Below are 15,275 nucleotides of genomic sequence, written 5' to 3'. Positions count from 1 at the left end.
CATGAGATAGATATGACACAGATGAGAGCTATCAGAACTGCTTGTCTTTGTAGCTTGCAGCCACCATTTTGTTGAGGTCGTCCAAGTTTTGGAGAAAAGATGCCTTTTCACCGTCGTCGAAAGGTTTGATCTTGGTCCAGTATTGGGTGAAAAATTCGTCTTCAGTAATTACATTGGTGTCTCGAGGACGATTGACAAGCCAAAGGCTCTCTTTGGACCGTTTGTGGGATTCTCGGTCGTCCTCCATTCGCATGAGAATCTGCTTTTTCGTGAGTAATTGCTTGTCGTCATTTTGCGGTCCTCGAACACCAAACATCACCTCGTCGTTTTCGTTATCATTTGAGTGTAGTTTATGTTTAAGAAGGCGGAGACGTTCATAATGACCTTGTTTTTTCTTCATAACGAGCAAAGTCCAAGCCTTTATTATGGGGTCCACGGCGGACTCGTCAACCACAAAATTGTCCTCGTTGAATGGAACATCTTGTTCAATATTCTGCATATCTTCTTCGGTCAAAAGGTCCTTTCCCGACATGTACTGTTTCTCGTAGTCCTCATAAACCAATTTGAGGGTTTTCAGGATATTTTTCAAGCTGGTGAACACATTATAAAGATTCTGATTATTGGAGCCAGGAAGCACCTTGAGGATCAAAGAAGGAACGGCGTTTTTGAGACTGTGAACGTAAGGATAGTTATAACTGGACTTCGGCAGCTGCGAATAAAAGTATGACTCGTGCAACAACACATCAACTAGCTGGAAAACTGAACATTTGCAGTTCAAGTCGACATCTGGAGAGTCGATAACATCTAATATTGCACGAAATAAATAATCTTCCGAATCACTGTTTTTTAAGGCAAAGTGTGCTGCTCGAGTAAGACTCTGAACCGACAGCGTGAGTGTCCTCAACACCTGGGAAAACTGGCTGGTGGCTTCGAATGAGTCCATAGTAACAAGAAGAGAAACGATAGATGTGTGGATTGTCTGCAGGAATTTAGGTGGGAACGGGTTGTCTGCAGGGACAATCAGTGCAAAGATAAAATTTTCAGTACCAACGCTTCACAAACATGGGTAAAACAGGTAAAGGAAAAGGAGGCAAAAACAGAAGAAGAGGAAAGAACTTTAACGGAGGACAAAAGCGTGAGTTGATCTACAGAGAAGACGGCCAAGAATATGCACAAATTACAAAGATGCTTGGAAATGGACGTATTGAAGTCAGTTGTTTCGACGGAATAAAACGTATGGGTCACATTAGAGGTAAGTTGAGAAAGCGTGTGTGGATGGGACAAGGAGATATCATTCTTGTTTCGTTGAGAGATTTCCAGGATGATCAATGTGATGTGGTACACAAGTATAACTCGGACGAAGCTCGTACGTTGAAGAATGTAGGAGAATTACCAGAGAACGCCAAGATTAACGAAACCGATACGTTTGGTGCCGATGACGACGAGGAAGTGAACTTTGAGTTTGGTGCGGAGGATAGCGATGATGATGAAGACGACGACGAGTTGGACATAGATGACATTTAATACCGCGTATTTGGAGAGATTTCGATTTGGTGGAAAGTATATTGGATAACATCTTTATAAATCTATAGTTTATTCTGATATATCTTTCGTGAACTACTTTGTTTCCATGAATTCTTATTTTACACTGTTCATAGTGTCTATCTCCTGTGACTAACATCCTCGTCGCTTCCAATTTCAAAACTATCAAACCGGCGTAATCCAACCGTCTCTTCGTCATAATCACGACTCTGTTGCATCGACCTTCTCATCGACGAAAAACCGCCTACTCCATTGTCTAATGGAGCCATGTCCTTCGACGAGTGGATACCAAAGATTTCTCTTGTTCTTCCCTCGTTATCTTTGCGTGAGATGTTGAGAAGATACACTCCAGAGAAAATGATAAGGAAACCGATAAGTAACGAGATAATGTTGATGGCAGACGCGGTATTGAATCCACGGAAGAGAATGAACGACGCGAGAAGCGTGAATGTGGTGAATGTCACGTAGTACAACGGATTGACAATCGAGGTATCAAACTGGTCCAAAGCCTTATTGAAGTAATTCATTTGTGTGAGAATACACACCACCACCACCATGATGAAAAGGTAGGTAGAAACGTGTGTGAACTGATTATTACCCAGCAACGTGAGTTTGAGAGCAATGCCAAACGCCTTGATGGACATCACAGAGATAGAGCCCACCGATGAGCAAATGGAAATGTAAATCATGGGGTTTGTTTCACCGTATTTAGGCACGATTTTGTAGATGACGAAAAGGGAGTAGACAGTCACAAGAAAGCAGTAGAAGAGAAATCCTGGACGAGTAGCGTATCCCAAAATTTCGTCGACAGTTTGAATGTCTTTGTCGGGCGGTGCGTGCAACACAATGATCACCGAACCCATCAAGCAAATTGCACATCCCATTTTTCCCAATGTCCCCAATTCTTCCTTGAGGAACACAGCAGCGAGCACAGCTCCAATAATGACAGAGAGGGCTCCCAAGGGAGTCACCAAAATGGCAGGAGCAAAAGTGTACGCGGCAAAGTTGGCGATTTCTCCGATAGCCATGGTGATCATTCCGGCCCACCAGATGGGATTTTGCAAGTATTCATGGCCCTGGTTCATATCGGACCCGTTTCGGGCACTGGAGTCCATAAGGCCCTTTTTTGTTATGATGAAAGATGTTCCTATGGCCAAGGAAGAAGACATGGCCAAAGCTAATCCGATATATTTGTCGTCCACCATTCTCATTTGCGAAGGTTGTGATTAGAGAGAGTACGCGAGTGTATGTTATTGGAATAAAAGACACCGCAAGACTTGGGTAAAGGTGTAAACAGCTGGGACAAGTAGTAAACAGGTGTCGAGGTTTTGTTCGCGGGATCGCGATTTTGTGCGCACTAATGGCACCTGCCAAATCGGGACGAATGAGATGGGGCAGAGAAGACAGATGAAACAGGTAAAAGTGTGAGAGGAAAGCTGATGGTTTTACGGTGGTGATATTAGAGTTAAGAGAAGGAGTTTGAGGCTGGAAGCGGCAATGGCAAACTTTGGCCAAAAAGGTTCTACTGGAAATATTGGAAGAAACAGATTTGAAAGATTATATAGAATAATTTTTTGTAGTTTTATTCTATTCTACCAAACAATGCAGTCAAATTAGAACCAGATCTCTCTTGAAGTTCTTCAAACAATACCCCTGAATCACAACCCAGACACCAATTTCATGTTACAAAGGTCTAGCGCGGCTGTGTAGTCTGCGGCTCGAGCCTAGTAAGGCATCTGAAACAATCAGTAATGAATGCAACATTTTACAATTTGTAACATGTTACTTCAAGACTCCATAATTCAACTTGATCGTTTCTGTATACTGACTACTGCATGGAAGTAAACCTTGTTTAACTTCGTTTACTTCCTCTCGATGCACCTCGACAATCTGAGCCGCATTGTGCAGCATGGGTGCAAATTGCATTTGTGATCCAAACATTTTTTCTACTATGCCAAGGGTTTATCCTCTCCACAGTCCAACCATGAAAGATGTTATGAGATTTGCGCCTGAACTTGAAAGTTTGTTTGTATTCTGCCGTTGGCTTTTCCGTCAACTTGACCTGTGTGCCAAATGTATACGGAGTCTGATTAGACAGCAGACCCTTGAAAAATGGAAGAGTCAATCGAATATACTCTTCCAGCGGTTGTTCCTTGCATTAAATGTGCTACTTATCATTCTCTCGGTGACAACTCTCTTGAGTAAGAACTTTAGTGGGATTGTGTACCACCTTTATTTCAGCACAAATGCCATGGTCCTTACCAAGTATTACTTCCTAGAACAGCACAATCTACCCGATGAGCCTCCACAACATTGTATAATGACCCCTGTGGCCATGAGTCCATGCCTTTACATTATGAAGAGCTTGGTGCTAGTCCATGCCGGTTTGCAACCATGGTTTGTGATTCCAGTAATGCTCCATTCATTGCTAGATTTGAGTCACTACTTGCTCAATCACTTAAGTCCAGAAGTCCAAATTTGTGTTGCCGTTAGACCTCTTTACGACTATCTTCGAGTGCCGGTGAAAATGGTGGAAGCTTATGCAGATATGTGTATCTGTGTTTCATTGGTTGGAAGTTCTTATACGTTGGCTGCAATTTATTCCATGATTTTCGTGTTGAAACTTGAACACTCTAATCCTAGTCGAAAATCACTTTGGTATCTTGTCCTTTTCATTGACCGCATTTTCCTCAACTTGAACTCGAGTATCTATCAACACTGGTCAAATGTCAAGAATTTCTTAGCCATGTCTCTCGAGCCGGCAGTTGATGTTCCTCCCCCAATGCCAAAACTTAGCCGCAAAAAGAGAAAACCTCAATCACCAGAACCAAGTATCAGATTGGCCTCTTTCGCTTTAGATACTATCGAGGTTATCAATGATCTCAACTAACTCATAAGTTTTCTTTGAGCGCCATTAAGCGATCCCAGCCTTGACTATCTTCCCACATCAGCTTTCCCTTCGACATTAACGATCTGATTGTCGTTTTGCTTTTGTATTTCCAGTCCTTGCACACTAAATCGTCGGCTCCATGTTTGCCTGGAAGCTCTCCAAGAGACTCATATGCTGCGACCAAGTCTTCACAAGCCTCTACAGCTTCATTCCAAATGGTTTCGTTGGTACTCAAATCATGCTTTTGGGATACCGCTCGATAAGCTTTCTCGTAGCATTCCAATGCCTCCCATGGCTTCTTTCTCCAGATATGAACTCGAGCAACAATTCTCCAACATCTACCAGAGTTGGTAATTACATTAGGAAGCATATTGCACACCAAATCAATACACGAGTTCTGATAATGAGTCAATCTCTCTCCCTCCTTAGGATAATCTGTGGCCACGAGAATTTCCACCAACTTTTCAATGACAGGAATATCGATACTTGACTCTCCACCTTCTTTCATGTCTATCAATTCTCTGGTCGCTTGTAAGACATCAGACCATTCATTGAGTTTCATGGCAACAATGACAAAGTTTTCATGAATTCTCCAAGACCGCTTACCTTCTTTTGAACTCACCATTGCCTTTTTCAAAGCATTGAATGCTGGTCTGGTCTTGTCTAATCTTAGAAGCGCCGTAGCCAAGTTGGACCAAGCATGCGAATTCGAGTCATCTAACGAAACACAACGAGTAAATGCCTCCGATGCTAATTCGTAGTTTGCAGTTTCGAGTCCACAACAGCCGTAAAAGAACCAATTTTCAAAATTAAGTGGGTCGGCCCTCAAACAATCACTCATATGTAAAAGTGCTGCTTCCAAGTCTTTGGAAAGTCCAGAATTTGCTGGAGGGTTATAGTAATACCTCGATAACGAGTTCTTTGCTTTTGAGTACCTTCCAATTTCCCAGGCTCGTTCCCAGAGCTGAGGGTCCTGGCGAATATCACCGAGAATTGATGTGGCTCTGGCATCGTTGGGGTGCTGTTCTAAACGACGTAAGAGGACGTTTTCCGCCTCAGTTTCGTTGTCAACCGCAGCATGACAAAGTGCCACTTCGCATTCCAAATGAAGTCTTTCGTAGATTTCCAACGCAGACTTCAACACTCCCAAAGACATGTACTTTTCTGCCAACTTAACGTCCATGGTCCACTGTGGCATCAACGGAAGTTGGTGGATGAACCGGAGCCGAGAAGCAGCTGGGGAAGAGTTGTTCGCTTCCATTTCCTGAGGCAAAAGCCTGGTTTTAATCTTGAGACCGATTTCTTCAACTAACGATGTCATCTGTAATATTCCTCTTTCCACGGTCCGAGCCTTGCTTGTTTCCAATAGTGATCTCTCCCATAACGCCCTTCCAAAAATGGCCCAGTTGACAGATTTCGATGGTTGATATATGACTCTGCTCACAATTGCCATGAGCTCTTCTTCGACAAGCGAATTGCTAGCTGGCGAAGATTGGCGAAGCACCATCAAACGGAGCAAAAGCTGAAGGTTGTCCAAGTCGTTCAATGCGGGTTGATCGTTGGGATCCAAGGCTGAAAGCTCCAAAGGAATTTGGTCTTGGTGACGTGCTATAGGCAAGAGCGGAACTTCGTTTTTCTGGTCCTCATCTTCAAATTTGGTCTTTTTAGAAACGGGTTCTTTTATGTCTTCGAGAGCATCGTACTGTGGACGTTCGAGAAGAAGGTCTGAATCCAAATTGAACTTTGCTGGTTCCTCGGCCGTGTCTTCATCGAGTAAAGTAGACCCTTTGCTCTTTGCTAGCAATACCAACGAAGATGTGGTGAATGTTTGGAACTTTGTTCGTTTAGCCTTAGCTCCAGTCAACACAAATTGCAACTCAGTAACCTCTGATGCTCTCGCCAAAAGTGAGGTAGCCAAATGTTCTGTGTATGAATGAATGCTGGCTCGAGCGGTTTCTATGAGAAACTCGTATTTGACAAGTGACAGAAGAGTGTCATTTCCATGAGCCAAAACTTCTGCCGTGGAAGGACCGAGCAAAAGTGCCGATATACTCGTCAAAACACTTGGAGGTTCTGATAGGAGCGAGATGTGGATTTGCAACGCTCGTGATCTCCACCAGAAAAGCGAAGCGTCTTCTATGCTTGGATTGGCGACCAAAGGTCTAGTGGCTTCTACCATTTGGTCAAGCTCTACGTTCATATCTTTGCCAATAAACGAGTACTGTGGTCCCACATTCATCAATCTTTCAAACATCAAACTGGCTATAATGAAAAGCAATGGTTCATTCATAAGCTCATATGCCTGTTGGCCCTCAACGGTGAGCAAGTCTATGAGGTCCAAGTGCAAATTTTCGTAGTCAGCATGGGGCATTAAGAGCTCGTGAGCCTTAAAGTCAACATTTGGTCCAGTAAAATTGAGCTGGATGAATAATTGCAATGCAACAATTGCAGTTAATTGCACTAAAAGTCGAGAATCGGTCGAAGAGCTCTGTTCCACAGACTTGATAATTTCGTCCACATAGCCGTGTAATGCACTCTTCAAGCTTATATTGGGATACTGGGATAACACACGTAAAGCATTAGCATTGTAAAACACTCCTTTATACCTAGTATCTGTGAAAATGGAACCCGAGTTGCCAGCGAGAATTGCACTAACTACGTCAATAACCTCTGTGTGAGGGTCTGGGTCATCTGAAGAGGGCGGCTGGAACTTGGAGGCAGGCACCAACAATAAGAGCTGGGAAAGAAGGTGTCTATAAAATTCTGCCATAGCCTTTAATTCTGCTCACCAACTACAAATAAAATTTCGATGAGCATCGATTCGCGCGAAACTACGCTTTCGAGTCTATAAGAATAGGAAAGGTAACTCTACTTAGCTCTTTCTGTGTTCCTTGGCCTTTTTCTTTGAAAGAGAGTTTCTAATGGACAACCGGTTCATGTTCGACTGGTTATCGGGGTTCTCGTCGTCAGACGCAAAATCAATCACCTCTTCTTGAAGACTCATCGAAGCAGGAGCCTGGGCAGAAGAGATCCTCTTTTTGAAATGTGGTTTATCGGGCAATGGCGTTTCCTCGATATCGAGATCAATTAATGAAGGTCCCTGGGCAAGGTGCAAGTCTCTTCCATCCATTACTTCTGGACCGCTTATGCTTGAACTAGACGATTCCAACCCAACTTCTAAATCGATTAAATTGGAATCCGCGGCAGAATTCTTGCTCTGATGCTTTGCCAGTCTTATTTCGTGCTCCTTGGGCGTGCTTATTTGCAATGCTTCAAACTGTGTTTCATCTGGTTTGTCAACTTTGGGAAGCGTATAGCTGCCCCATGGGTTGGCGCTTTTGCGAGTAGGAAGCGGTGGTGCATCCTTTTCATAGCTAGATCCAATATTGCTGCTGGAATGACGGTGGCGTGAAAGACTGGGGACTCGAGATGGTTCTTGAGCGGGACTGAAATAGTTCATAGCATGCATCTCAGGACTAGCTTGTAATGGAGCCATGTTGTTCGGTACGGGCACAGGCTTCACTGAAACGGTGTTTGGTACCAATGATGGCAGAAATCCAGCACCCAATTCGGGCTGTTTTTCCTCTGTCTTCGGACCTGGAGCTTGTCCTTGATTTTGAACTTGACCTTGAACTGATCCTTGGACTTTCTTCTCTTCAGGTTCCGGCTCTTGGTCAACATAATCGTTAACGAAATCATTTTCAAGGTCGTAGTTTGACGCCTGGACAGCAGCTCCTTCAGAAACTGTACGTTGAAGCTCGGTGCTCTTTCTGGACTCTTGATTAGGAATTGTAGAATGGGGACGAGCAAAGATATCATCAGCCAATTGTTCGGCATTTTTATCAATATACGACTTATGAGTCTCCCATGCTTCCTTGTTGTCGAGTTTATGTTTTGGTTTCGTCTGCGAGGGTTCTTGATATAAATTGGAGTGAGGCTCTGAAGGACTGACGGTTGGTATATGGCTTCTACTATCCTCTACACTGTGCTTGGACAGTGCCCTTGATCCGTAGCTCTTGTGCAGTTCTCCTGTCTTATCGGTCCCTTCTCTACTGGACCTCTCCAAAGGTTTCTCAGAGTTAATATCTGCAAGAAGATTTTCGACTGATGGATATCTTTCGTTGATGTTATCGAGATCTGCAATTTCAGGAAAGCCGTCTGAGCTGGATGATGAATGCTGCTTGTCCAATGATCCCACAGTATCTGGCATTGCCTCACTGACTTGGCTGGGTTCTTCTTGGCTGGGTAATCTTGACTTTTGTGGGATAAGGTGACCGTGCACCTTTTGTGCTGGTTGGCTCGGTTTGTATTGATTGTAATGGTTCAACTGTTGTTGGTTGTGTTGGTCTGGTTTCCAGCTTTGCTGCTGGTAGTACATTTGTTGTTGCTTCATCATCTCCTCTTGGCGCTGTCTCTGGTATTCGCTGAGTGCGTGGAAGTTGTATTCTCCAGTAGCATAAATGTCCTCGATTTTCCACTCGGTAAAGTCTACGTGAAGCATTTTGGCCACTAACATGAGGACTTGGACTATAGTAGGGCGCATGACAGGGTTTTCCTGAAGCATAATGATAATGAGGTTCTTTAAGTCACCTGAGTAAGCTGGAGCAGGGGGGAATTGAAACGACGCATGCAATATGGCGATGTCGCCGTGGGCCTCAAAGGGAGTAGTGTAGTAACATAGTTTGTAAAGAAAACAACCAAGGGCCCAGATATCCGCTTTTTGGTCTATGGGAAATCCTCGATAGAGATCGATCATCTCGGGAGAACGGTACTGGGGCGTCGTTTGGTACATGATATCGTGTGCTAGCACTCTCATTTGATTCTGGTCGGCCGGAGGAGGGATAGGGGGAGACGTGGAGCCGAAATCACACAACTTGAAGTTGTGCTTGGCGTCTATAAGCACGTTCTCGATCTTGATGTCTCGGTGGATCAAGTACTTTTTATGCATTTCAAACACACCAATGCCAATATCCTTCATGATCTTGAGGATTTCCGGCTCCGTGAGCTTGGTTTTAATCTTGGCATTCATATAATCGAGAAGCGATTTGTTGGGGCAAAGTTCCATGAGAACCAATACCTGGTATGTGCCATTATCAAGCCTTTCGGCATGGGAATCGTAGTACTGGACAATACTACGTGATTTGCGGAGTGTTTTCATCACATCCACTTCTTTTCGGAGCTGGTTTAAACCTCCTTTATCCGGAACAATGACACGCTTCAAGCAGCCGACCCTTCCTTTTTTATCGTCCGTTGCTATTTGAACCTCATAAATGTGAGCGAAGCCTCCCTCGGACAAATATCGCACGATTGTCACCTTGTGGGATCCCACAGAAAGCTGTGCTCCATCTGGGAGCTTGGGAAAGCCACTCATGGTGAATCTTGGGGGCACGAATTGAAATGCGAGTGCGATTGTCGCAGACGGCTGGGTGTGCGGCTGCGGTTTTACAAGGCTATGGCACAGTAAGCTAATCTATGGACACCGAAAATTCTTCGGAAAGTAGCTTTCTCATCTCGTCGTAGCTGAACGGAACAAACACCACCTCTCCTCCAGATGAATTTTTTTTCAAATTGCACATTTTGTGCTCGACGAATTCACCCAACATGGTGCGGAAACTGATCTCATTGGAGGTGATAAATTGCTCGCTACAAGCGTCATATAGCTGTTTGAAACCAACTGCCAACTTGAGATTTCCCTTGAGATTTGCCTTGGCAGCTTCGCTGGCTGCATTTTTGGTGAGATTTTCAATTTGCAACTCTAAGAGAGTTCGGTATAAGTTCCGCGCATTTACAGTCAATGAGCTCAAGACATATTTAGCACCTCGAGTACCAACAAACTTGGTCGATTTGCCCGTGTTAAGTAAGTCTTTAAATGAAAGTTCCACGGTATATGGCTGATACGTGGTTAGGTCATGCCAAACGAAGTTGAAATTCTTGAGCTTGAACAGATCCCACAAGAGCGATGCATTGATATTGTCAGTCGAGGTAATGAGCCAGATTTCTGGGAGAGATGCTAGTTGCGAGAGTAAACTCTGGGTTTTTTCATCCAGAAAAGCTGGGCCATCGACGTTGTGAATTGCAACAACTGCTCGGGGAATAACCTTTTCTGGTCTGACTGAACCAAGGTACTTAAGCATCAATGGAATCGTTTCAAAAATATGTTTCGAAAACTTGAGCTTCTTTTGTACTTCTTTCGGGACGAGTATTGACTGAATCTCGTACACAAGTTGCTTGAGTTGAGTATTTGGATTGTAGCCGTTGACGATGAAAGCTTCGATTTCCTTCGTCTCTTCTGTGTCGAAATGACCTGCAATCCACTCAAGAAGATAGTTTTGGACGAAATCAATGATCATCTGCCGTTTAGAACCAAATCCGAAAAAGTTTATGCTGTATCCTTCCGAGAGCTCAAAACACCACTGGTGATATAGGGCCCTGTGCATGTCTTCCAATTGTTGTATAGCACTCTGCTTGATGAGCTGGGGAAGTTTGTTATACAATATGAAGTCACTGTATTCCACATTTGGAGCAAGCAGAGCCAATGAACTTCGCCCCAACTTTGGGCGCATGCTATGCTGTTCAAAATAGCCTTCGGTGCCTTCCATGAAGAAAGACCGATCGTCCATTAAATCTGCTCCTCTGGCTTCGAAATCGATATTAGGTAGATGCTTGCGAAGATAATCTGGGTCTATCTTCCCTTTGGCGTTGACTTTGGGTTCGGGAAATGGAACAAATTTTTTAGGGTCTTTTTTCGTCTCAGACTCTGTGCTCTCAATGCCACTAATCACAAACGGAGTTTTGTCCTCTTCGGTCTTTATTTTGTCAAATTCTGCCCATATATCTGTGTCCCTTTTACGGTTCTGTGGTGATGCAATTGTTGTAGCAATAGGCTTCAAAGGCGACTTTTCAACACCTAGCATCTCATCATCCTGCTCAAATATGCTCTTAATTTTGGCCGTAATGATATTTTTGGACGGACGTCCAACTCGTCTTTTAGGCGTAAGCTCGGTCTCCATCACATCTACCTCGGTTTCTTCTGCACTCTCTCGTCTTCGTTTGGGTGGTCGTCCTCTTTTATGTTTTATCGGTTCTTGGTACACAGCCTCGTCGTCACTTGCCGTTTCCACAGTAGAGTCATCGCTACCCTCATTTACGTCTGACATGTTGCTGTCGTCACTGGCTTCACTGCTGTTGAATTCTGCTTCTTCACTCGAGTCCATATAGTCATCTGAATATGCATTTCGTGCCGCTTCAAGCGCTTTTTTCGCTGCTCTACGGGGTCTTCGGCGTATCCCTGGCCCGCTTTGAGGGATTTCCTCCGTCTCATTTTCGTCATTTTCGTCATTTTTGTGTTCATCGTTTTTATCATTGTCCTCGTTCAGACCGTACTCTTTTTCTTCAACATCCGCGAGATCTTCCTCGAAATGAAAGTCTTTGTATTCTTTGGGGTGTTTTGCGGCCTCTTCATTATTCTCTTCGTGTAATTCTTCGTTTCGAGACTCGTTAATTATTCGTTCTGCTTCTTCAAGGTCGTCTTGTTCATCATATATCTGTTCCAATTCAAGTTTAGAGCTCCTCTTTCTCGGGGACCTGGACTCGGAGCGGCCGCTGGAGCCGTTTCGAGGCAGTATCAGCACATCACCTTGGCTCTTTGTACCAGAACGAAGGATTCCTCGACGAGCACTGGTTGGTGAAGAGAAATATCTGCCCTCTATATTAGCATTGGTGCGCTTTTGTTTGGTGGGTGTGTTCAAATGTACATCCGTAGCATCCTGGGAGGTTCCATTGTTCTCAGATGATGGCATAGGAATGGGTCAAGCACCTTGTCGTCGCGTTGCAAGTCTCCAACTATCCAACCGCGAACTGGTCGCTATGAAAAATCCTGTACACAGACCAAGCTCAACTGCCGATGCCCATCGCAGCCTGCGACTGTTGCACCGTTTGTAGTTGATCCCCGGTCTTGCCATGCTTTCTTTTTGCCCATACTGCTCGAACATGTTGCTTGTGGGGCTGAGTGAAGATGGCTGCAATCGCTTGTATTGCACGACATGTCCATATGAGTTCAAGATCAATGGATTACAGATGTACGATCGCAAGAATTTGTCAAGAAAGCAGGTTGATGATGTTCTTGGAGGAGATGGAGCGTGGGAGAATGTGGACCAGACCGCGGCACAATGTCCTGTTGACAGCTGTGGCGGAGACAAGGCATACTTTTTCCAATTGCAAATACGATCTGCTGATGAGCCGATGACGACTTTCTACAAATGTGTCAAGTGTAATCACCAGTGGAGAGAGAATTGAGAAGGAAGGGAAGGAGAAGGAAAGGAGAAGAGGGAAAGGATTTATTGAAAGAGTTGAAGTAATACTTCGGAGAAGTGAAATGGTATTTTAAAGTACTGAGATATCAAAAAGTGTTGGAGTGATAATCCATAGTATTAGGTGATTCTAAAGCTATGTGGCCCTAAAATTTAGTATCGAGATGATACTGTGGTATTGACTTGCAAGTTTGTTAAATAGAAAGTAGTAATGAGGATACGATCAAGGTTTCAAGGTGAGTTTAGTCAGAGGAGTCAGGCTCCATAGGTCGGGGTTTCCTCGTAATTTGGCATTGATTGACGCAACACTCTCGGCGTCGAACTTATTACCTGACCTGAAAAGAACCTGGTTGCCATTGTTATTGGTTGTCGTATTCTCTGCAAAAGACATCTCGAAAGAGTCAAAGCTGGAAAACACCATCGACCTGGTTCGCATATCGAGATTGCGACAGTTGGGCTTTCGGACTAAATAAGGCTGTCGTTTTTTCATGTTCAGTAATTCGCTTAAGTTTCTCATGGATTCTTTCACCGCAGAACTAGGGATCAGGTCGTTATCAGAGGAGCTGGGCATGAAAATGCTGGATGAGTGAACATCTTTCTTGCTTCCCGACAGCTCGCCATATTGAAGCATTTCGAAGTATTCGTTTTGGCAGTTTTCAATAAAGTTGGAATACCACTTTTCTCTTCGGCCCGCAACCAAATCCTGAACCTTATAGTCATAGTTTTTGGCATCTTTGGCGACTTCACCAGTATAAGTATTGGTTCTGTAATCTTTCGCATACTCCAATGCTAACAGCTTTCCATTTCCAGGGTTCTGGTCAAGCTTTGAGTAGAAACCAGCTACAAACTTCCGCTCTTGTTCACATTCTGCCACTGACCATCGATTGACTTGTTTCACTTCTCGATCAGTAATTTGAGAAAGAGGCATTCCGTGTTCTCTCTCCATCATCTGATCGTAGGAAGATTCCATTCCAGGCGAACATACGCTGCCAAATATACGCTTGACGGTAAACCCATTGAGCCATGTTTGTCTGGATTCGCAACACGGAAAGACCTGTTTCGGCTTGAATATACTCATGAAATTGACAGTCTCTTCGTAAGACGAATGGCGACTGAACAAGAGTTTCAAATTATCAGGAAGAAGCTCCGTACCATCCTGTGAAAGAAGCCACACTCGATTCTTGAAGTTGTAAATTTTGTTCCCTTTTGCGGTTGTATCAATTTTTTTCAAGCCTTCTATGTCGACTCCATGTATCGAGTCTATTCTGATTGGCATAGAAGCCGCAGCAAAATCTACCACATTGAAGTCCGAGTATTGGCAAATTGAGACGGGAAACTTCGCCTTGGGTTCAGTGCATTTCCAGTATCTTCCACAGGCATGTAGCTTTGATTTTTGTGGAGCTTTTGTGCCTTCTATAGTATGAGTGAAAGTGTGCCGACCACCGTACGAGGGTAATGTTTCCGTGACTTCAACGACATTTAGGATCTTGCTGTTTGTTGCTTCAGCATGTATTTCGAGCCCAAATTCATATGCTAGTTTGATCCAGCATTCGTCCAATCCAGAAACGCTATCGTTGAAATAAAATTGAATTTCAGGATCATCTTTCGGGTACAAAGCAAGTATTCCAGCTAATATTTTCAAAGCATCTGAATTCGTAGCGTACTTGGCGTATGGTTCTCCTCGATAAGCAAATGTGGTATCGATATAGATGTTTTCTAGCTGCTTGGAAGATGTATAAGGGTACAAGAATTGATTGTACGGAAGGCCCTTAATCCACCAGTCTTCTGCTCTGATGTCGCCAGTATAAATAACAGCCTTCTCGTCTTGCTCTATCAAAAACATGCAAGATCCAGGACAATGGTAAGACGGGATCAAAGTCACAACGACCAGAGTAATCTCCTTGTCTTGTTCCACGTTCAAAGTATACTGGCGATTGTAATCCAAGGCTCTTATTAGATGCTGTATGTGGTTGTATGACTCGTTGCTCTCCAAAAGTTTCTTGGTTCCTTTGGAGCAATAAACTCGTCTGTTAAATGTTCGATTTCGAAGTCCAATAGTGTGGTCTGCGTGGTGATGACTGAGCAAAAATATACTAGCGTTGCAGTTGAATTTGTCAGCGGCTACCCCAGGAAACTCCAAAATACACCCATTAAAGGTGCTTCCTCGTCCATTGTTCATATGGTGTTGAAGATCACCGGAGCATTGACCCCACACTCGACGCTCATCTCATCGCCCAAAATGCAGGAAGAAGCAATATGGGGAATCAACGACTAAGTTGTTAGATTATAGCAGGAATTACCAATTTTGGCAATCTCAGCCCTCAGACCAAAATACCGTAGTATTCTGCTCGGTGACACGAGTTTCTGGCTTGGGGCCATTGGACTATGATTCGGTTGGCTGTAGGAGTCACCAACCTTCCGCTCAAACTTAGCAAGTGTACCCTTGCTCAGCTCTTCAATGTAGATAAATCTTGGTGTTACAGAGGCCCTAAGTATTTGAAAGCCAACCAAATTATAAGCAATTGGTACACTGG

The 15,275-nt window shown here is 44.0% G+C and overlaps 9 protein-coding genes across 9 annotated transcripts; 3 read left to right on the top strand and 6 right to left on the bottom strand. All coding sequences in view use genetic code 12, as the record gives it.

Annotated features, from left to right (window-relative positions):
• Positions 1-31: 31 nt before the first annotated feature.
• PGUG_01402 (uncharacterized protein) lies at positions 32-943 on the bottom strand (the record flags this gene model as incomplete). Its single annotated transcript, XM_001485681.1, has 1 exon — positions 32-943. One exon carries the CDS (start codon positions 941-943, stop codon positions 32-34), a length of 912 nt encoding a protein of 303 aa, XP_001485731.2.
• A 119-nt stretch (positions 944-1,062) lies between these two features.
• On the top strand, positions 1,063-1,524 carry TIF11 (Tif11p; the record flags this gene model as incomplete). The annotated part of the gene is made up of 1 exon (XM_001485680.1): positions 1,063-1,524. The coding sequence occupies one exon, from the start codon at positions 1,063-1,065 to the stop codon at positions 1,522-1,524; it is 462 nt and encodes a 153-aa protein (XP_001485730.1).
• A 137-nt stretch (positions 1,525-1,661) lies between these two features.
• On the bottom strand, positions 1,662-2,753 carry PGUG_01400 (uncharacterized protein; the record flags this gene model as incomplete). The annotated part of the gene is made up of 1 exon (XM_001485679.1): positions 1,662-2,753. One exon carries the CDS (start codon positions 2,751-2,753, stop codon positions 1,662-1,664), a length of 1,092 nt encoding a protein of 363 aa, XP_001485729.2.
• Positions 2,754-3,451: 698 nt separating this feature from the next.
• PGUG_01399 (uncharacterized protein) lies at positions 3,452-4,432 on the top strand (the record flags this gene model as incomplete). Its single annotated transcript, XM_001485678.1, has 1 exon — positions 3,452-4,432. One exon carries the CDS (start codon positions 3,452-3,454, stop codon positions 4,430-4,432), a length of 981 nt encoding a protein of 326 aa, XP_001485728.2.
• Position 4,433: 1 nt separating this feature from the next.
• PGUG_01398 (tetratricopeptide repeat-containing protein) lies at positions 4,434-7,202 on the bottom strand (the record flags this gene model as incomplete). Its single annotated transcript, XM_001485677.1, has 1 exon — positions 4,434-7,202. One exon carries the CDS (start codon positions 7,200-7,202, stop codon positions 4,434-4,436), a length of 2,769 nt encoding a protein of 922 aa, XP_001485727.2.
• Positions 7,203-7,304: 102 nt separating this feature from the next.
• AKL1 (serine/threonine protein kinase) lies at positions 7,305-9,803 on the bottom strand (the record flags this gene model as incomplete). The annotated part of the gene is made up of 1 exon (XM_001485676.1): positions 7,305-9,803. One exon carries the CDS (start codon positions 9,801-9,803, stop codon positions 7,305-7,307), a length of 2,499 nt encoding a protein of 832 aa, XP_001485726.2.
• A 94-nt stretch (positions 9,804-9,897) lies between these two features.
• Positions 9,898-12,231, bottom strand: PGUG_01396 (origin recognition complex subunit 2; the record flags this gene model as incomplete). The annotated part of the gene is made up of 1 exon (XM_001485675.1): positions 9,898-12,231. The coding sequence occupies one exon, from the start codon at positions 12,229-12,231 to the stop codon at positions 9,898-9,900; it is 2,334 nt and encodes a 777-aa protein (XP_001485725.2).
• Positions 12,232-12,391: 160 nt separating this feature from the next.
• On the top strand, positions 12,392-12,727 carry RPC11 (DNA-directed RNA polymerase III core subunit; the record flags this gene model as incomplete). The annotated part of the gene is made up of 1 exon (XM_001485674.1): positions 12,392-12,727. The coding sequence occupies one exon, from the start codon at positions 12,392-12,394 to the stop codon at positions 12,725-12,727; it is 336 nt and encodes a 111-aa protein (XP_001485724.2).
• Positions 12,728-12,964: 237 nt separating this feature from the next.
• On the bottom strand, positions 12,965-14,920 carry PSO2 (Pso2p; the record flags this gene model as incomplete). Its single annotated transcript, XM_001485673.1, has 1 exon — positions 12,965-14,920. The coding sequence occupies one exon, from the start codon at positions 14,918-14,920 to the stop codon at positions 12,965-12,967; it is 1,956 nt and encodes a 651-aa protein (XP_001485723.2).
• Between the last annotated feature and the right edge of the window lie 355 nt (positions 14,921-15,275).

Source organism: Meyerozyma guilliermondii, genomic scaffold, assembly GCF_000149425.1.
Source record: "Meyerozyma guilliermondii ATCC 6260 scaffold_2 genomic scaffold, whole genome shotgun sequence".
Taxonomy (NCBI): Eukaryota; Fungi; Ascomycota; class Pichiomycetes; order Serinales; family Debaryomycetaceae; genus Meyerozyma; species Meyerozyma guilliermondii.
The sequence above is the reverse complement of the archived record's forward strand: the minus strand, read 5'-3'. Positions and strand labels throughout refer to the sequence as shown.